The sequence below is a fragment of the Chiloscyllium punctatum genome, chromosome 31 (genome assembly GCF_047496795.1).
Source record: "Chiloscyllium punctatum isolate Juve2018m chromosome 31, sChiPun1.3, whole genome shotgun sequence".
In the NCBI taxonomy this organism is placed as follows: Eukaryota; Metazoa; Chordata; class Chondrichthyes; order Orectolobiformes; family Hemiscylliidae; genus Chiloscyllium; species Chiloscyllium punctatum.
This window is the reverse complement of record NC_092769.1, coordinates 75,913,228-75,935,462: the sequence shown is the minus strand read 5'-3', so window position 1 is coordinate 75,935,462 and position 22,235 is coordinate 75,913,228. Positions and strand designations below refer to the sequence as shown.

The 22,235-nt window shown below is 41.1% G+C and overlaps 1 protein-coding gene across 2 annotated transcripts in view; it reads left to right on the top strand.

The window, feature by feature from the left end:
- LOC140457114 (macro domain-containing protein CT2219-like) overlaps positions 1–22,235 on the top strand; it is a 1,058,378-nt gene that overhangs the window by 33,982 nt on the left and 1,002,161 nt on the right. For both annotated transcript variants that reach the window (XM_072551126.1, XM_072551125.1), the window contains exon 3: positions 8,067–8,183. In XM_072551126.1, the coding sequence (XP_072407227.1) occupies positions 8,067–8,183 (117 nt within the window). The remainder of the gene's footprint in view (positions 1–8,066; positions 8,184–22,235) is intronic.

Genomic DNA, 22,235 nt, shown 5'->3' with positions numbered 1-22,235 from the left:
GCAGGGTTGAGCATGATTGGAATGTCTCCAGGATGTTGAATCACCTGCTTAACAATCACCTGCTCACTGACATCCAGTTTGGGTTCTGCAAAGGCCACTCAGTTCTTAATCTCATTACAGCTTTGGTTCAGGCATGAACAAAAGCATTGAATTCTAGAGGTGAGAGTGACAGCCCTTGACATCAAGGTCACACTTTCTAAAGGCAGTCCACTATCTAGAAGGCACAAGTCAGGAGAATGATGGAATACCCCCCAGTTGCTTGGATGGATGCAGCTTCAACAACAGTGAAGAGGAATGACACCATCCAGTATTATGCAGCCTGCTTGATTGGCACCTCATCCGCAAACATCCACTCCCTTCACCACTGACATTCAGTAACTTCAGTACTACTTACAAGGTGCACTGGAGAAATTTACCAATGATCCTTAAAAAGCAACTTCCAAATCCATGATCACTTCCATCTTGCAGGACAAGGGTAGCAGATACTTGGGAACACCACCAAATTCCCTTCCAAATCACTTACCATTCTGATTTGGAAATATAGCTTCACTGTCGCTGGGTCAAATTCTTGGAATTTCTTCCCTGAGGGCATTGTGGGTCTACCTACAGCACATGGACTGCAGCGGTTCAAGAAGGCAGCTCACCACCACCTCCTCAAGGGGCAATTAGGGACGAGACGGCCAGCAAACAAGACCCACATCCCACATGTGAATAATAACAAAAAAGGTGCCTTTTAAATACAATGCTTGGATGTTGGAGCCCAGTGTTGTCCAGAACTTCTGCTATTTTCTTTAGACATGCATATTTAATGAGCTGAGAATAATGTAAGTGCAAGGGAAAACCTGGGCCATCTCACACTTTGTCTCAAAAAATAACGATCAGAAGTCAACATGAGAAATCGCCTTCCACTGTTTTCCTAGGTAAAGCAAAGGTTAGAATAGATTTACTGGTACAGCAGGGTCTGCAAGTGTCAATGTCTAGCATATTATTTAAACTTTAGATTTTCAGCATTCACATTTAGAAAAATATTTGCATCAATTCAGAATGTCTAATCCAGTTAGTATGACTCTTCACTTAGTCTTTGTGAAAACATCTTTTGGAAGCATATATCTTTGAGCATTGAATTTTAAGCATTGAATTTTTAGTTCAAGTTTATAATAGCACAGCAGCATTTTTGAATGCGTGTTTTCTGAAAGGAAAGATGAATTGTGCCAGCTGAACATCAGCTGGGGATTTATTTGGGAGTATGTATTAAATTGATTGTTAGTATAGATAATTAAAATGCTTCTTTCTTGGGTCATTGGTGATAAATACAAGATATCTGTAGTCATCATGAAGACAGTGAGTCACTCACTGAGTGGGGAACTGGAGAGTATGTGGGCCAAAACAAGGTCGTAAAATACAAAGTTTGCTGGAAATGCTCAGCAGGTCAGGTAGTATCTGAAGTGATAAAGAGTTAGGTTTTAGGTCAACATGACAGTGAAATTAAAGATAATCTCAATCTGAAATATTCATTCTTTTTCTCTCCAGAGATGCTGTCTGACCTGCTCAGCATTTCCAGCATTTTTTTGTTCCACAAGGATCGGTGCTGGGTCCTCTACTTTTTGTCATTTACATAAATGATTTAGATGCGAGCATAAGAGGTACAGTTGGTAAGTTTGCATATGACACCAAAATTGGAGGTGTAGTGGACAGCGAAGAGGGTTACCTCAGATTACAACAGGATCTGGACCAGATGGGCCAATGGGCTAAGAAATGGCAGATGGAGTTTAATTAAGATAAATGCGAGGTGCTGCATTTTCGGAAAGCAAATCTTAGCAGGACTTATACACTTAATGGTAAGGTCCAAGGGAGTGTTGCTGAACAAAGAAACCTTGGAGTGCAGGTTCATAGCTCCTTGAAAATGGAGTTGCAGGTAGAATGGATAGTGAAGAAGGTGTTTGGTATGCTTTCCTTTATTGGTCAGAGTATTGAGTACAGGAGTTGAGAGATCATGTTGCAGCTGTACAGGACATTGGTTAGGCCACTATTGGAATATTGCATGCAATTCTGGTCTCCTTCCTATCGGAAAGGTGTTGTGAAACATGAAAGGGTTCGGAAAAGATTTACAAGGATGTTGCCAGGGTTGGAGGGTTTGAGCTATAGGGAGAGGCTGAACAGGCTGGGGTTGTTTTCCCTGGAGTGTAGGACGCTGAGGGGTGACCTTATAGAGGTTTACAAAATCATGAGGGACATGGATCGGGTAAATAGGCAAAGTCTTTTCCTTGGGATCAGGGAGTCCAGAACTAAAGGGCATAGATTTAGGGTGAGAGGGGAAAGATTTAAAAGAGACCTAAGGGGCAACTCTTTCACGCAGAGGGTGGTATGTGTATGGAATGAGCTGCCAGAGGATGTGGTGGAGGCTGGTACAATTGCAACATTTAAGAGGCATTTGGATGGGTATAAGAATAGGAAGAGTTTGGAGGGATATGGGCCGGGTGCTGGCAGGTGGGACTAGATTGGGTTGAGATATCTGGTTGGCGTGGACAGGTTGGACCGAAGGGTCTGTTCCATGTTGTTCATCTGTGTGACTCTATGACTCTATATTTAAGTGCATTAAAAGGAAGGGTTTAGAGGGATATGAACCAAGACCAGGTAGGTGGGACTAATTTAGTTTGGGATTAGGGTCAGCATGGACTGGTTGGACTGAAGGGTCTGTTTCCGTGCTGTATGACCCTATTTTGCTCTTCTTAACAAACAATTCTCCTGGTCTTTTTCTTTCTTTCCTGGCTCTAGCTTACGTTTCAGCTAAGCCAATATACCTGATAGGGACTCTTCTCCTTTCACTACTCACTGCCCTCCTAGCTTGGTCCTCTAGAACTGGTACTGTCTACCCTTCTGAATGGACCAATTCATTGGAACACATCAATAGCAATTAATATAGTTATCTATTGTGTATTAAATGTCTACTTAACAAGGTAACGAGAAATCATATCTGAGAGAATGGAACATTTTATTTGATAGCTTTTGTTGAACTATAATGTTCTCAGCAAGTATCATTTATTTGTGAAGTGGCTATTAAAAATCATCTCAACACTTCAAATTGATCAGCACTGGAGTGCACTCATCAGTGCTGTCAAGGAGCATAGATGTGCTGAGAATATGCATTGTCAATATGATAACACATTGTTTACATTGGTTCTAATTCCACTGGTTCAAATTTTCAACTTTTTTTCCAATCATTTTGTCATTTTTTAAACACTGTTTGTTATGGGAATTGTATAAATTGTGTGATTGTTAATAACTGCCTTTAGATTGAGATTAGCTTCATTACTCCGTCGCCTGGTAACACTTTTGCTTCAGACCATGAAGGAGAAAGTAAGTTCAACATGTAAGGCAAATGCTGTTTCAAGTTAGATCAGATCAGAATAAAATTTAATGAGCTGGACATTAAAGAATTAATATAATTTCTTAAACTATTCATGATTAAACTCAGATGGTCACCAGCATTACCATTCATACAATTTTCATTTTACTAATAAGAAAGGAAGGATTTCGTAAAAATGCTTGTCAAGATATTTTAAACTTTATTAAACGAATTAATGAAATGCAGAATTGACCCCATCTTTACCACTTATGGACACATTGATGTCACTTGGTAATATAATCGAGAGGTTTCCACAGTTTAGGAAATGTTACATAAGTGTGAAAACATTATTCATTTGGTCAATTGCTTATCGAAGGCTTAACTGAAGCTATTCTGTTGTGAAGTTTTATTTCACTGTCTCATTATTGGGGGTTTCACAGTTCAGGAGTTTTTTTTTCTCTTTTAATGAGAAATTAAATGCTTCTTCAGCAATTAAAACTCTTTTACAAAATCATAGAATCATCCAGAAGAGGCCCTTTGGCCCATTAAGTCTATATCGCCAAAAATACATTGCTACCTACACAGTTCCCACTTTACCAAACTATGCCCATAGCCTTGAATATTATGACATTTCAAGTGCTCTTTAAAGCTTATGAGGTTACCGGCCTCAACTGCCCTCCCATGCAGTGCATTCTCCCACCAATCTTCGGATATAAAACGTTTCCCTCAAATCCTCTCTAAACCTCCTGTATTTCACTTTAAGATTATGCCCTATTGTTACGGACCCTTCAATTAAGGGGAAGGGATATTTTCTATTCACCCTGTCTCAGCTCCTCTTAATTTTATATGCCTCTATGAAGTCCCTTCTCAGCCTTCTGTGCTTCAAATAAAATAACTTTGTTCTTCCTGACAGAAATATCGGCTGTCCTGTCTGCTACAGCAAATACCGAAACACATGAATAGTTTCATTTGGAAATGTCAGCACTTTGAATTTTGGGGAACAGTGCTCTTATATGGGTATGTTGTTATACTGGTGCACCAAGGCTCCAAGTGGAAAATTATTTTAGTCCCAGAACAGTTTCTTTCATGACTTGATACTTGTTTAATGTCAGAGTAGATATTTTCTGATCTACCTGTTCAGAGATGTTATTACACTCAAGACTTGACTCTGGGCCTTCTAATCCAGAGGTAGGGACTCTACCATTGCACTCTCTTTTAATGTTAGAATAGAATTTGTTTCAATATCAGATTTAGGTGCAACATGTAAATTGTAAGTGGTAGGGGATGCCCTGATCAGAGGTAAACCCATTGTACTCTATGCTACTTTCTCCCCACCCCCACCCTCCTCTAGCTTATCTCTCCACGCTTCAGGCTCACTGCCTTTATTCCTGATGAAGGGCTTTTGCCCAAAACGTTGATTTCGCTGCTCGTTGGATGCTGCCTGAACTGCTGTGCTCTTCCAGCACCACTAATCCATGCCCTGATCAGAGGTTACTTGCATTAATCTCTGCACTGTAAACTTACTTGTAACATGTTCACTTGTAAGTTATCTGGCCAATTAAGCTCTTAAAAAGATTTTCATAATGATTGCAAATTTTTGACAATGCAATGACAGCATAACTAAATGTTGATCAGAGATTGCCAGTTTAGAAAATGCGATAATATATTTTGATAAGTCTCCCTGCTGGCACAGCTTGTTAAAGCTATGAATATTTGAACCACGCAGATAAGGACAGATCCAAGTGTAGTTGCTAGTTGATGCGATTAGCTTATTTTGGTTGGGACAGTGGTGAGTGCATAGCTGTTTCAGTGGCCATAGATTTAGATTCCCAACACTGACCACATGCAGTGAGACTTCAGAGTCATACAAAATTGTAGAATGAGATGGTAGAATCAGAGTGTATCATTTGGTTGGCCAATGCTGCTCCTTCTTTTAATCTTTCTGTGTTACCATAATTGACAGTGGGGCATGTTTCAAAATATGTATGTGCAGTTCTATGATACACCACCAGATGTCATCATCTTGTGCTGTGAACAAACACATTTTTCATGAATCTAGCAGGGCTTCAGTGTGGCAACTGTAAATTACTGAATGGTTTGGCAAATTGGATCCTACCTTTGGGTGAAACTTGTTTTTTCAAAGTTAGTTTTAAGCTGGCAGTGGTTGTGGGTTCAAACTCAATACCAGAGACCAGAGCACACCTTACAGAAGCCACATCTGACCTTTGGTCAAAGAGTTGAGAGTGTGTTGCTGGGAAAACACAGCAGGTCAGCATCTGAGGAGCAGAAGAATTGATGTTTTGGGCATAAGCCCTTCATCAGGCTTGTGGACTGGGGGCTGAGAGATAAAAGGGAGGGGATGGGGTTGGGGGAGGAAGGTATCTGAGAAAGCAATAAGTGGATGAAGGTGAAGGAGAAGGTGATAGGTCAGAGGGGGGAGTGATGGACTGGTCAGGAGTGTGGTGCCGAGTTGGAGGTTGGGCCTGGGATAATGTGGGTGGAGGGGAAATGAGGAAGCTGTTGAAATCCCCATTTATCCCGTGTGGTTGCAGGATGCAAGGCAGAATATGAGGCGTTCCTCCTCCAGGTGTTGGGTGGTAATGGTTAGGCGGTGGAGGAGGCCCAGGACCTGCATGTCCTTGATGGAGTGGGAGGAGGATTTGAAGTGTTTAGCTGCAGGGTAGTGGGGTTGCTGGGTGTAGGTGTCACAGAGATGTTCTCTGAAACAATCCACAAGAAGGCGTCCTGTCTCCCTGATGTAGAGGAGACCACATCGGGTGCAACGGATGCAGTAAATGACATTGGTAGAGGTACAGGTACATTTCTGACGGATGTGGAAAGATCCTTTAGGGCCTTGGATGGAGGTGAGGGGAATGGTGTGGGTTGGTAGGGGCGGGGTGCGTGGACCTGACGAGGGAGTCGCAGAGGGAAGGGTCTCTCTGGAACGCTGATAGGTGTAGGGAGGGAAATATATCTTTGGTGGTCGGGTCTGTTTGGAAGTGGCGGAAGTGGCGGAGGGTGATGCAATGTATGCAGAGGTTGGTGGGGTGGAAGGTGAGGACCAGGGGGGGTTTTGTCCTTGTTGCATTGGGAGGGGTGGTCAAGGACCCCCATCACTATCTGAGCAGGGATATTCTTGAGATGACCTAGCTAATGTCTTTTCCTTATTCAAAGTCACTAAAACACATCAGTTCAGAAATTGGATCCAATGCAGTGCACATCTAATTAAGCTGTTGGATGACCAAAGAAAATTTGTCCCTGGCCTCACTTTCACTGCTAACTACCTCTGAAGTCCTAGAAGGTAGTGCTGTCATCAGAAAGGGTTTTGAAAGGGGATTCATTTGAGAGTGAAGAGAACTTTGGGGCAGTAGTAATCCCTGAATTTGATAAGGTAAGGAAAGCAATTGAAATGGAACTTTCCAGTGGCAGACTCAGCAGGTCTGTTAAGATTCCCAGGTTTAACTACCAAATGCCTTAAGAAACGGACTGCTGTGCACATGAAAAGTTAAATTTTGCAAAGGGTGTTATAGTGATTGTAATGAGACCAGCTGGGTGGACCTCGTAGAATAGCCCCTCCTTGATTGGGGCTGTTTACCTGGTCCAATCAGGGACCCTTTGCTGATCGATATAAGCCAAACTGTTCCCCGGGTGTCCTTGGAGAAGGAGCACGCGGTGTCCACCGACACCCAGGAGAAAAAAAAAATAAACAGGAGATTCAGAGTCTCTTCAGTTTAGGGGACTGACTCTGTGCTGGCTGGTGCTACAGTCAGTATGTTACTGTTGGTGTGGGGGAAACCTGATTCCTGAACTGGCTGAATCATTTAAAAAAAAAGAAAAAAAAATAAGCCAAACTGTCTTTCAGGTTTGTGTCCTAGTGGCCAACAGAGGAATAAGTATGGGCACAATATCTGATATGTTGATTTCTTATAAGCCAGTAAGACTGGTGCAACATGATCCTATCAACTGGAAACAAACATCGAAAAATAGGTGCAGGAGGAGGCCATTCAGCTTTCTGAGTCTGCTGCACCATTCAATACGAGGTGGCACAGTGGCTCAGTGGTTAGCACTGCTACCTCACAGCACCATGGAGCTGAGTTTGATTCATTCCTTGGGTGACTGTGTGGAGTTTGCACATACTCCCTGTGTCTGTGTGGGTTTCCTCTGGGCGTTCCGGTTTCCTCCCACACTCCAAAGATGTGCAGGTCAGGTGAATTGGCCATGCTAAATTGCCCAAAGTGTTATTTTCACTAGTCAGGGGTAAATGTAGGGAAATGAGTCTGGGTGGGTACGGTTCAGAGGGTGGGTGTGGACTTGTTGGGCTAAAGGGCTCGTTTCCATACAATAGGGAATCTAATCTAATCTAATCTGATATGACTATGGCTGATGTCACTATCTGGCATCATTGCTGCTTTTCCGAGCTTGCTGTATGAAAGTTGACTTTGTAATGTTTTGGGAAGCACTGAAAACATGAAAAGAACCAGACAAGAACAGGATTCTCTTACAACTCAGAAGATAGGTTCATTTTCACTGGCACCATCTGATTATGTTGTTAGAAGTTTGCTAATTTTCTATTAAATTGTTTTATTGGAAACCGTGTCCCCAGTTACTGTTTGCACCTAGACTCTTTTACTCAAAAAGCAGTTGAATACGCCTGGTTAAATTTTGTAATGCTGGCTCTGTAATGTAATTATTTAATTTTGTCTATATTTTGTTTTGGCAGAAGAAGTGTTTACACAACCATTTTCGCACTATGGGCAGGACGACGTTATGAATCAAAAGCTTTCAATCTTGCAGGGGGACATCACCAAGCTGGAAATTAATACAATCGTCAATGCAGGTTGGTACTTTGACAGCTTTGTGACCTGCAGACTTACAAGTGGAATGATACAATGACCGCACCATTGACTGGATTCAATCCTGCCATCACTCAATGGTGTAAATCTAAAGAATTAATCACTTAAATAAAGGCAAAAAAGGAAGTAGGTAAAACAAAATTCACAATTTCTGCAAGATTCTGGGAACTTGCTAACATTCCTGACTTCACCCACAGGTCCGATCAAGGACAGTGGTGGGAGACTGTGTATTGAGTCGGAAGAGATAGGAGAGGTCTTGAACAAGTACTTCTCTTCAGTATTTACGAACGAGAGGGACCGTATTGTTGAAGAGGAGAGTGTGAAACGGACTGATAAGCTAGAAGAGATACCTGTTAGGAAGGAAGATGTGTTGGACATTTTGAACAACTTGAGGATAGACAAGTCCCCCGGGCCTGACGGGATATATCCTAGGATTATGTGGGAAGCAAGAGAGGAAATTGCAGTACCGTTGGCAATGATCTTCTCGTCTTCACTGGCAACTGGGGTGGTACCAGGGGACTGGAGAGTAGCGAATGTTGTGCCCCTGTTCAAAAAAGGGAATAGGGATAACCCCGGGAATTACAGGCCAGTTAGTCTTACTTCTGTGGTAGGCAAAGTAATGGAAAGGGTACTGAGGGATAGGATTTACGAGTATCTGGAAAGACACTGCTTGATTAGGGACAGCCAGCACGGATTTGTGAAGGGTAGGTCTTGCCTTACAAGTCTTATTGAATTCTTCGAGGAGGTGACCAAGCATGTGGATGAGGGTAGAGCAGTGGATGTAGTGTACATGGATTTTAGTAAGGCATTTGATAAGGTTCCCCATGGTAGGCTTATGCGGAAAGTCAGGAGGCATGGGATAGAGGGAAATTTGGCCAATTGGATAGAAAACCGGCTAACCGGTCGAAGTCAGAGAGTGGTGGTAGATGGTAAATATTCAGCATGGAGTCCAGTTACAAGTGGAGTTCCGCAGGGATCAGTTCTGGGTCCTCTGCTGTTTGTAATTTTTATTAATGACTTAGAGGAGGGAGTCGAAGGGTGGGTCAGTAAATTTGCAGATGATACAAAGATAGGTGGAGTTGTGGACAGTGAGGAGGGCTGTTGTTGGCTGCAGAGGGACTTAGATATGATGCAGAGCTGGGCTGAGGAGTGGCAGATGGAGTTCAACCCTGCCAAGTGTGAGGTTGTCCATTTTGGAAGAACAAATAAGAATGCGGAATACAGGGTTAATGGTAGGGTTCTTGGTCAGGTGGAGGAACAGAGGGATCTTGGGGTCTATGTACATAGATCTTTGAAGGTTGCCACTCAGGTGGATAGAGTTTGTAAGAAGGCCTATGGAGTATTATCGTTCATTAGCAGAGGGATTGAATTCAAGAGTCGTGAGGCGATGTTGCAGCTGTACAGGACTTTGGTTAGGCCACATTTGGAGTACTGTGTGCAGTTCTGGTCGCCTCACTTTAGGAAAGATGTGGAAGCTTTGGAGAGGGTGCAGAGAAGATTTACCAGGATGTTGCCTGGAATGGAGAGTAGGTCGTACGAGGATAGGTTGAGAGTTCTCGGCCTTTTCTCGTTGGAACGGCGAAGGATGAGGGGTGACTTGATCGAGGTTTATAAGATGATCAGAGGAATAGATAGAGTAGACAGTCAGAAACTTTTTCCCCGGGTACAACAGAGTGTTACAAGGGGACATAAATTTAAGGTGAAGGGTGGAAGGTATAGGGGAGATGTCAGGGGTGGGTTCTTTACCCAGAGAGTGGTGGGGGCATGGAATGCGCTGCCTGAGGGAGTGGTAGAGTCAGATTCATTGGCGACCTTTAAGCGGCATTTGGATAGGTACATGGATGGGTGCTTAATCTAGGATAGAAGTTCAGCACAACATCGTGGGCCGAAGGGCCTGTTCTGTGCTGTATTGTTCTATGTTCTATCTCTGGCAGTCTAGACCTCAAAGTTGAGATAATTTTCACTTAAGTTAACTCTTGTTGTTTGCATCACATTCTTAATTTTGTGGATAGGGACCTTTTTAATACTGTTGTTTTGTTGTTAGATTACAATGTTTTATAAATCATCACATCAAGTCCTATCGGCACCATCAATTTAAGTCGTATGTCACATTAGTGGGATTATGGATTCCAACTTTATACATGCCCACTAAATATCAATGATATGAATCTATCTGGTGTGCAAAGAGGGAGGCTTCCCCAGCTGAAAATAACCAAGCAATCTCCAGAAGAATGTGGATACTGCTGATTCATGACAATCTATGCAAGCAAGCAACTTACCCTTGCAGGTGAAGAGGAAATCATCAGAATCAAGACAGATTTCAGAAAGGGATACTGTGCGTGAAACCTGAACTGTTGAATGAACACTTTCTTGGCAGAGGTGACAGATGTGGTGGATATAGTGTACCTGGACTTTCAGAAAGCCTGTGATGCCACTCACAAGACTATTGGAGAAGATTAAAGGGTTGGAAAAATGTGGAGGATATCAACTTGGTTTAGAAATAAAGAGTAGAAGTTAACAATAGTTCCCAGAGTGGTTCGAAATGAGCAGCAGTCTTCTACGGGCAGCCATATGATTGCCTTTGTTGAATGTTGTATAGGGCTAGAGGGAATGCTGCACAAATTCATGTAATAGTAAAACAGGGTGCATGGCAAATGATCCTGAGGACAAAATGGAGCTAAGAGTCAAATGGATAAAGAAATGACTGGCGGAATTTATTGTTAGTAACTGTGAGGTGATTATACTATGGGGAAATGTTGGGTAATGTGGAACAGTGGGGGGATTTGAGTTTTCATATTTACAAGACCTTAAAAAGCAACAGTACAAGTGGATAAGGCCAAAAAATGATGAAGGTATTCTGGGTTTAAGGTGAGATATATAGAATATATACATGGAAAAGAAAAATAAAATCTCATGGTGTATTTATGTCAAAACTTATTCAGATGAAGAATTTGCAGTTTAGATCTTGCAAATACTGTTTACATGCAGGAAAGAAGTTGAGACATCATATAAGAATGCTGCCTGGTATACCCCATAAGGAAATATGAGCAGGAAGACTTTGAAAAATTGGGGCTGATTCTGATTGAAGAATTGTTGGGTGACTTTACTTAAGTTTTTTAAAATGATGAAGCAATGGGTCAAATGGGCTAGAAGTTGTTCCCTAAGACGGAAGTCTACAAAGTGGAATGTGGGTATAAGACTCAATGTTAGTCCTTTTGAATAGGAGACAGGAGCAGTCTTTCTATGGAGGGTGGTGTGAGGCTATGGACTGCAGTGTTAGAGTTAGTAACTGAGCCAGGAACTATGTCAACTGTTCAAAGTAGATTATAGAGAGAGGTGTTTGAAGTAAATCAGATTTGGAAGATCAGAGGGCACAGTGGATTAAAACTACTGTTTTGGAGAATAAGAACCAACTGCACAATGTTGCAAAATCTCTGTGATTCTGTGTAACTGGAATTGTCTTCTCATGTACTTATCAGTGTTGCTTTTAAAAACTTGAAGGAACTTCATATTCATCTACTGTTGGCACTTAATTTCAAATGGCAACGTTTGGTAGCTAGAGTTACAGAGTCATAGAGATGTACAGCACAGAAACAGACCCTTCAGTCCAATTCACCCTGCCGACCAGATATCCTAACCTAATCTAGTCCCATTCGCCAGCACTTACTCTATATTCTCCCTGACCCTTCCTATTCATATACCCATCAAAATGCCTTTTAAATGTTGTAATTGTACCAGCCTCCACCACTTGCTCACAGCTCATTCCATACACACACTGCGCTCTGTGAAAAAGTTGCCTTTTAGGTTCATGTTAAAATTTTCCCCAGTCACCCTAAACCTATGCTGTCTAGTTTTGGATTCCCTCACTCCAGGGAAAAGACCTCGTCTATTTACCGTATACATGTCCCTCATGGTTTTATAAACCACTATAAGGTCACCCCTCAGCCTCCAAAACTCCAAGGAAAACAGCCAACCTAATTATTTTTCACACACATAACTGCTACTCTTACCATCCCTAATGATTTCAAATAATCTAAACCTATCTAACTCGGGTGTATCCAATCCCCTCTTCATTTGTAAAAATTCAATCACATTTCCTCTCAGCTGGATTTTAATTGTAAAGCAAACACTGTCTGGTACCACGGACAGCTCCAATCAAATTTAGCATGGTAATAACAATCCATTCACATTAGCTTGAAAGCTTGTTATTTGTATTGCCTGACTTGTACATTGAAATACCTGAAAGATAGTTTAACTTTTGGGATGGCAATGATGATAGGGGTTTGCAGCCATGCAGTTTTGTGGCAGGCAAGGATTTTTCTGATGATGTTTAAAATCCAACCTTTAGAATAAATATATATTTTCCATTCTCTCTATATGTAGGCGAGCATTTGTGATTATGCTTTTCAGTGAGTTCTGAATAATGGCAAAGAAAATATACTTGAAATAATTTTGAATGGCTGATAAATCTGAAATACATATATATGGCAAGAAAGCCTAACTGCTGCTGACCCCCTCCATGTTAGCTGTAATGTGTTGATTCCTACTCTTGAGATTTTGGTACCATGGGGGAGTGGGTAGGTGAGGAGGTATGATGTGCATATGGTGTGAGCAGAGGTTCTCACTGCTTTGCATAATGCTTCTTGCCCTATATAGTTTCTTTAGATGGTGAGCAATCTTGCTCTCTTATCACCTTGATCACATAATTAACTCAACTACATTTTATGCTAAAGTTTCTTAAAAAAGTTCCAGATCGTTTTGTTTTCCTTTGATGGCATGTCGGTAATGTGGGTAAAGCTAATACTTGTTGCCCATTGCTCATTATCCTTGAACTGAATTATTTTTCTAGACCACTCAGAGTGCAGTAAGGGTCAACCACATTAAGTCTGGGGTCGCATGTAGTTCGGACCAGGTAATAACATCAGTGAACCGGATGGATTTTTACAAGTCAATATAGTTGTCGTAGCCATCATCACTGCGACTAGCTTTTTGTTTCCAGGTTTACTAATTAAACTTAAATTCCACCAGCTGCAGTGGTGGAATTTGAACCGATGTCACCAGAGCATTAGCCTGGGCCTCGACATTGCTAGCCCCATGGTAGTACCACTACACCACCATCTCCCCTATCTGCTTCTGTTAGCATGCAACTTTGAATCACAGGACTTCAGGTTCATGTAACACTGCAGGCTCGGAGTTCAAAAATCAAACCCCAGAGCATTACTGAGGGAGTGCTGTACCTTTGGGAGAGGCCATGTTTTGGATAGGACATTAGAACTGAGGCTCCGTCTGCTTGGGCCGATCTGATGATATTGTTTCAGAGAGGATCAGGAAAGTACTTCCCAGCAGACCTGGGGCCAATATTTATCCCTCAATCAGTATCACTAAAGTAGATGATTTGATCATTATCATATTGTCGTTAGCGAGAGTTTGTGTGTGTGACTTGGCTGCTGCTACATTTCATCACAATACTGTAGAGGTAGTTAATTGGCTGTAGAGTGTTTTATGATATCTGGTGGTTGTGAAAAACTGAAGCCTTTCTTTTTGCTTCTGCACAAATTCCTAATGTTTACCTCATACTTCCACAACTCATCCCATGTAATACTTACAAGGTAAATGTATGACTTCTTAATCCTGGAACAGCAATTTAATAACCAAGAGTTAGCAGGTAATGTTAGGAAGCAAAATTTCAAATTAATTAATTTAAAAAGTTATTAATTTTAATGCAAAATCACCATAAAATAATACTTTTCATATTATTTAGAGCAACCTTTCAAATTATATTAAGAAACTATATATATTTAGTTTCAGTTTTTGAGGGCTGGATCATTTTTAATTCTGAATTTGTTTTTAGATTAATGAAAATTTCAATTTATATTCAGGAAGATGTTTTTGAATTAAGTGAAGGGTTATAATCTTCCAATTATGAGCCAACCCTTGTTGGTTGTTACTCCAAGGATTTTTGGAGAAATATCACAAGCTCCCAGTTATTAATTCACTGAGTGATTAACACTGAAAGATAAAGCAGATAAGGAAGATCGTGACCACTTAGAATCATAGAATCACAGAATCACAAAAGCCCTACTGTGTGGAAAGAGCCATTCAGCCCTTTGAGCCACTACATGGCAATTGAGCATGGCCAATCCATGAATCTGCACATCTTTTGACTTGATTTTTTTAAAGTTCAGCTTCGATCCTCTGAAAAAGTACACTTTATTTAGAAGATGTTCAGAGTTAAACAAAAATCTAAGCTGTGAAACTTGTTGACTACAGTGAATTTCTTGAAATAATTTATGGCTTTTATTGCTTAAGTAATAATCCTAACATCTTGAACCTTATCCATCAGGTTTAAAGCTTTCCAGAATTTGTTAATAGAAAATTTTCAGTTCATGGAATATGTTGCCCTTCAAAGTTAATAAGATACTTTTTTTTTCAGTTTGGTCATCATTTTCTATCCTTTTACCTGCTGGTGCATATTGTGTTTCTGGATTCTTTATGCAGACTCACCATTTACACACTGGGGTTTGGCAACATAAAAGTCGGTTCAGTTTATCTGAAGACTACACATATTACAGTATAGTTCAATAGCAACTAGCAGCATTTATAACAAAAGCTGTAACTCAAACTGCAGCCACACAGCTTTTTGGTTACATGCTGCTTTACGTCCTGGTTCTTTGATGACACATATACATCATTTGCATTTTCTTAAGTGATATCAAAATAGTGCATAGCTCCCTAGACAAAGGAAGATTTACCCCCTTTATCCCAACAACTATCTTACAGATACATAAACCTCAGTGAAGTGTCACCCTCTGTCTGTACACTAAAACTCCTTCTTCGTGTGGTGCAACTTTCATTAGTTTCTTCATGGCAATTTCTACAATTGTTTAGTACCCGTTTCTTTAGTGAATATCTCTTCCTGAGACTCTTAAACAAGCTGATATCTCAGATCACTTGTTATTTAGCATGTGTTCCTTAAACGTATCCTTCCAACAACTCTATAGGATGTCTTTTGTTCTGACGTCTGAAATCTTATGCTTCTGGGGTATTCTTAAGCAATTTAGGACTGTTTCTCATTCCTGTTTGATTTTGAAGACTGCAGTTTACAGTAACTCTGCTGCTAAGACTTTTTCTGTCTGAATCATTTGTTTCTGTTTAAATGAGCTTGCTAGTGGGCTCCTTTCTCTGGGTTGTCAAATTCTCAACTCAGTAGTCACCCTAGCACTTGACTCCCCAGGTGACTTGCTGTGCCTTGATCTAAAAATCACTTGATTTCTTGGAAATGCTGTCTTTACTTATTGTTCAAGATTACTTTCTTCCCATTTTTAAAAACTAAAATCCATTTTTTCTTCACCTTAGAACCAGTGGCTACAATCTTCCCGGTCCCTGAATGACATGAGTACTGATGAGAAAGATGGGAAAATGCAATGAGATCAGCAGTAATGAGATTCTCAAAGTTGAGAGCAAAATTATCCATTCTCCAACCAGGTGTTGAACAGCAAGATGAGAATCCTGCTAGTGAGCAACAAGAGGCATATTTGCATCCATTATTATGCATTAACATCTCATTGTTACTAATCTCCTCTCATTAATATGAGTATCCCATTTCCCACCTGCAAGCTAGAAACTAGATGGTGACAATTCCTGACCTGAAAGCCAGAGTGGTTACTGCTTGCTTTTCCAGTTTTTGATCTTGGACAGCAGTGTCCAAGATCCCAGGACACACGCCATGTACAGTGACTACATGCATTCCTGGTCCATGGACAATCATACCGGATACATAACCACCTCACCACATCTTCATGGTGCATTTCTGATTGACATACTGGACAGTTCTGCATTTCATTGCTGCAGTTTGTAGCTGGACCTTGCTTTGCAGTGATACTGCTAGGTCACTTTACATGCAGGAACAGACACCTAACTCATGAATTGGACCAGGTTCATATCAAGGCTTGTTGCTTGCCCTCTTAGCACTTACTCCTCACTCTGCACATACTTCAGTGCTTATTTGCCTTTTTGTACTTTACCTCTTTAGCCAGAACTTCAAGACTCTCAGTGGTTATATCTTGCCTTGCCCTTTAACGGTCACAACACTAGCTGGTTGTCAGCAGTTATCAGTGAAGGCAGACATGTCTCTGTATGTCACTGTTCTACACCAATCTTACATCTGCACCAAATGCCAGCAATGTGAATGGCAAACATACTGCATGTGGATCAACCATTCTTTGAAGTCTAAGGGAAGCAATTCTCAGTCATAACAAGGAAGACGACCTTCACTCAGGTGGTCCCAGCACAATAAGTTAAGGATAGAATATGCTAACAATCCAAAGGCCTACACACAGCCAGTCGGGGGCAGTAAGGGTCAGAAGATCAGTATTACTACAGTCTGGGCAGTGGATCATGGTCAACCCTGCAGATATAGTGCTGTTGTGTTGGAGAGTCATGGGTAAGTCTGATGGGGAGTTGCACGGTGATCAGTCAGGAGTCTGGTCAGTCGTAAGTTAGGGCTGTCTGACCAATGGTTTGGGAAAGGGAGAAGAGGGCGGGTCACGGTCAGCCGTAGATTGGTTCGCTTAAGGTCAAGGGTGGATATTAGGGCTACTGCTGTGGTAGGAAAGTAGGGGAGATCAGTTCTGCGAATTAGAGATAATATATTGGGATAGAGGGACAATAATCGTCAAGGAGTGAAACTCAACATGTAAGTGGGAGAGACCATTGTGTATTGGAAGATGTGGGTTACTGCAGCAAGAGCCATCTGGTTTAGAAGTGAAATATCAGCTGTGCTGTCTGTATGCATTTGTTTTTAGGCCCCAATATGTGCATGGTGACTTAACGGGATGCACAGCCCAGCTTTATAAAGGGCAACTCTGCCAGCAATCCTGGGAGATCTGGGGGCGATGGTGATTACTTCTGCATGTGGCCAGAAAGATGATAGGACGAGGAGGGCATCATAGGGGTATGGTGCATAGGTAATGAGGTGAGCTTTGGATGATAGCATGAGAAATCTGACTAGGCCTCATCGAGAGAAACTCCCCATTATGATAGCCAAATTTGATACCTAGCCGATTTCTGGTGGAAGTTAGCTGTAAGTGTCCAAATAATATGCTGCATACTTTCATTATAAACGCAACAAGTGCATGAACTGGATAAGGGACATAATGGGTGGGGTGTGAGTAAACATAGTAATAGACCCTAGAATGAGCTGCATATGGGACATAGCAAACATGCTGTAACAAGTGTGACATTGCAGTCAGAGGAGAGGAGAAATGGTGAATGCATGCTGTGTGGCTGTCAGTCACTGGGAAGCTCTATGCACCTTTATTGGTGTGCCGATGTATCACTTTCACTTCCAGAACTTGCTGCTGTACACATACCTTGGTGGTCACATTACATTTACAGTGAAAGATGATGTTGAGCCATTTAAAGTTTGGACCAGTCATAAAACCATAAATTCAGAAAAACCTGTCCTGGAACAGCGTAAGATGAAAACAGAAAGCATTTCAATCTGTCTGAAACTATCTTCCATTTGAACATTGATCTTTCTGTCTCTCTTTTTGTGATTCAGGCTGTGGATTGACTTATTCATTTACAACACCTTTTGTCGAATATGATTGAAACTGATAAGTAGATTTTGAGTTCATGAATATTTCTGTGGCATTCTGCTCACCTGACCAGAAATAATATCATAATTGCAATTATGACTGTGCAATTACTGTCACTGAAAAGAGAAATTGGGAACAGTAATGAATACAAATGACAGTATTTCATTAATTTTACTATCACCCGCAACATTCAGCACTATTCTTCTCAACCCAATACCATTTGTCAGATCTTTGGTCTCACTGGTCTATGGCTGTACCAAGTAATTACTACATGACGAATTAGGAGATTTTCTGAGTGGGATGGCTGTCAGTTGTATTAGTGTCCCTTTTTAATGATGAGGGTGGCTTTTATTTTTCTCTGAGCTGTATGTACAAGGGGCTGATCGAGACTCTTGGCAATGCTTGAAGACTGGTCATATAGAGGACCACAGAAGGAACATTTGGGATGATCGTATCCTGAGTTTTACAGGAAACACTAACGAAATCACTGGGCACTTCAAAGAATCTGTAGTGCTCAAGACTCAGCACAAACCACAGTTGCCAAACCATTCATTTGAAATAAAGCTTAAAAATGCTAATTTTAAAACTTACCTCACTGTAAAAAACAAATAATAACTGGATGAAGCTGTTTTCCATTTCCAACTTCTGTAGTTTTTCTCTAAGATTTTCAGTATTTATGGATTACTCCATAATTTTGTTCTGCTCAGCATTCTTTGCACATTTTTCATCTTGCCTTCTACTTTTCTCCAAAGAAATCAGGAAGTAGTTTTTCACCAACAAAGGCCTCAGAAAATTGGAAACTTCTCCCAAAGTACATAGATGAAACAAAGAAAGGTATGGAGAGTTAGAGTAAGACCATTCTGTTCGCATGTTGGACTGAGCTTGAAGAGTGAAATGACCTTCTTTTGTGCCTCTCTCATTTTCAGGCTTTTTAGCCTTTGGCCCCCTTTATCCTTTGCAACCCTCTCAATATGTTGTTGCTTCTTCATTGTAGCTCTAAATGTTACCATACTTTCATAATTTTCAAAAGAAATTGTTACATTAGTTTCTATGTGTCACGCACTTTCTCCACAAGCATTTAATCGTAACTATACATATTTGACAATGACTTAATCTTTCTTATCTGGTTGCTCAATATTTTATTGCTTCCTCTTCTGTCTATTACTATGTAAGGTGTCATTTTACTTCAGTTAAATAACCCACTTTGCTTCTGTCATAAATCTTTTACTCCTTTAAATTTGAGTGCATTAATTTTGGAAAGTTTCGATTATTAATATTACAAATAGTTGAAATACTACCAAATATCTGCTGGTGGCGCTATTGAGCTTGGCTAGCTCAATATTTTTTGCTCCAAATTGTAAACCATCTTGTTCTCCAAACCATGATCTTATTTTCAGTGATTTTTAGAAACGCAAAATGTCAAGACAAAGAATGTATTGAAATCTGCTTTAAATCATCAGCAGTACACATGTAAAGTGAGGTGACTGCACAGTACTTGATCTCCAAAGTCTCTCTCACTGTTGTGGTAAATCAAATGCTGGATTGAAGGAATGGATTCTTTCATGAATATTTTATTTCTCTTAATATCATTTAAGAAATTTTTTATACAGTGGCCTACATCAGTTATTCTGTAAACAACGAACCAGGAATGCACAGAAAGAACAGAATTGTCCTAGACCCTGTGCAGACTGCATGCACATGGGATGAGCAATATTCTGGTCATACGGTAAACATAACATGCACACACTTTCTCTCTCACATACCACAGACACACACCACAACCACATATCCCCAAGCAGACAAATACATACACACGCTTGGACATAAACATACATACAGTGACATACACAGAAGCAGGCACACACTCACATATGTGTGTGTGCGCACATTTTGCTGAAGACATTTCTGATAGCAGTGGAGAAGGAAGAAATGTTTAATTCAGTATATTTGGGTGTGGAGTGTAGTGATAAAAGAATTTTGTTGGGATTTGATAGGGTGGCTACTGAGAGGATGTTCCTTTTTTGGCAAGACGAGAAGTATGGGTCATCTGTTTAAGAGATGTTTTCTGTCTGAGGGTTGAGTTTATGAAACACCCTTCCCTACAGGTGGTGGAGACAGAATGCATTAAGGCAGAAGTAGATTGATCCTTGGCTAGCAAGAATCAGAAGTTATCGAGATGGGATGGGGGTAGGGTTTAGGTGGGGATGTAGAATTGAGGCAACAGTCAGATCAACCATGATTCTGTCATATGTTTGTATGAAGGTGTCAGCTGAGTCTTAGTTGGTAATGCTCTGACCTCTGAATCAAAAGGTTCTGAGTTCAAATTCCATTCCAGACACTTGAGCATAAAATCTAGGCTGACATTCCGAGGGCTGTCGTAATTGTCTGTTGATGCTATTGTTTTTTGGGTCATTCTCACATTGTTATGTGTGGGAATTTGCTGAATACAAATTGGTATATCCTGCTTTATAACAGCGACTGCCCTTCAAAAGGTATGTAAATGGGTTTAAAGTGATTTGGCATATCCCAAAGTCATGAAAGATGCTTTAGTCTGTCTTTATGACTCACCACATTTGAATTGTTTGCTGAGTCTTTCAGCTAACCTTCATGATGGAAGACGCAAGTAATATCCCAAAGATTTAAGAGGGTGAAGGGGCAGAGCTGAATATGGTGCCCATCAGCAAGGAAAAGGTGCCAGAAAGACTGAATGGTGGATAAATCACCAGATGGACTACACCAGAGTTTGAAGGGAGATAGCTGACGAGATAGTGGATGTGTTATTAGTGATCTTTCAGGAATTGCTAGAATCAGGGAGGATCCCAGAGAACTGGAAAATCACTAACGTGACACCCCTGTTTAAAAAAAGTCAGGCAAAAGGCAGAAAATTACAGACTGATTAGCCTAACTTCGGTTGTGGGTAAGCTCCTGGAATCCATTGTGAAGAATGAGATTTCTGAGTACTTGGAAGTATATGGTAAAATAAGGCAAAGTCAGCATAGTTTCATCAAAGGGAGGTCATGCTTGACAAATCTGCTAGAATTCTTTGAGGAAGTAATGAGCAGGTTAGACCAAGGAGAGTCAATGGATGTTATCTACCTGGATTTCAAGAAGGCCTTTGACAAGCTGCCGCACAGGAGGCTACTGAGTAAGCTAAGGACCCATGGTGTCAGAGGCAAGGTGCTCGCATGGATAGAAGCTTGGCTGCGTGGCAGAAAGCAAGAGAGTGGAGATAAAAGGATCCTTCTCAGGGTGGCAGGTGGTGCAAGAGGTGTTCTGCAAGGCTCAGTTTTGGGACCACAACTTTTCACTTTATGCATTAACGATCTAGATGAAGGAACTGAGGACATTCTGGTTAATGATACAAAGATATATAGAGGAACAGGTAGCATTGAGAAGCGGGGAGGCTGCAGAAGGATTTGGACAGGTTTGGAGAATGGACAAAGAAGTTGCAGATGGAGTACAATGTGGGAAAGTGTGAGGTCATGCACTTTGGTCGAATAGAGGCATGGACTATTTTCTAAATGGGGAGAAAATTCAGAAGTCTGAAGTGCAAAGAGACTTGGGAGTTCTAGCCCAGGATTCTGTCAAGGTAAACTTGCACGTTGAGTCAATAGTTAAGAAGGCAAATGCAATGATGGCATTTATTTTGAGGAGACTTGAATAATAAAGCAAGGATGTACTTCTGAGGTTTCCTAAAGCTCCGGTCAGACAACATTTGGAATATTGTGTGGTGCTTTGGGCCCCAAAATCTCAGGAAGGATGTACTGGCCCTGGAGTGTGTTCAGAGGAGGTTCGTAAGACTGGTCCCAGGAATGAAAAGTTTAATATGTGAGGAACATTTGAGGACTCTGGGTTTATACTTGATGGAGTTTGGAAGGATGGGGGAGAAACATACAGAATACTGAACGGCCTGGACAGAGTGGATGTTTGGACGACGTTTCCATTGGTAGGAGAGACTAGGGCCTGAGGGCACAGCCTTTGAGTAAAGGGAAGACCTTTTGGAACGGAGATAAGGAGAAACCTCTTCAGTCAGAAAGTGCTGAATCTATGGAATTAATTACCACAGAAGGCTGTGGAGGCCAGGTCATTGAGTATATTTAAGACTGAGATAGATAGGTTCTTGAGTATCAAGGAGATCGAGGGTTCTGGGAGAAAACAGGAGAATGGGGTTGAGAAACTGATCAGCCATGATCGAATGGCAGAGCAGACTCAATGGGCTGAATGGTCATATTTCTGCTCCTATGTCTTATGGCCTTGTGGTCTGAATTCTTCAGCTTTGACTATGTGGATTTTAGTAATGTCTCTTCTTTTAGTATTTTATTTAACATTCCCCTCCCCTCAACCCAATCACCATCACCATCACATGTTGCTTTAAAGTTACAGGAGAATTACAATTTTAGCAACATCTTTCAAATGTGGATTTTTGGTTGGAATTCG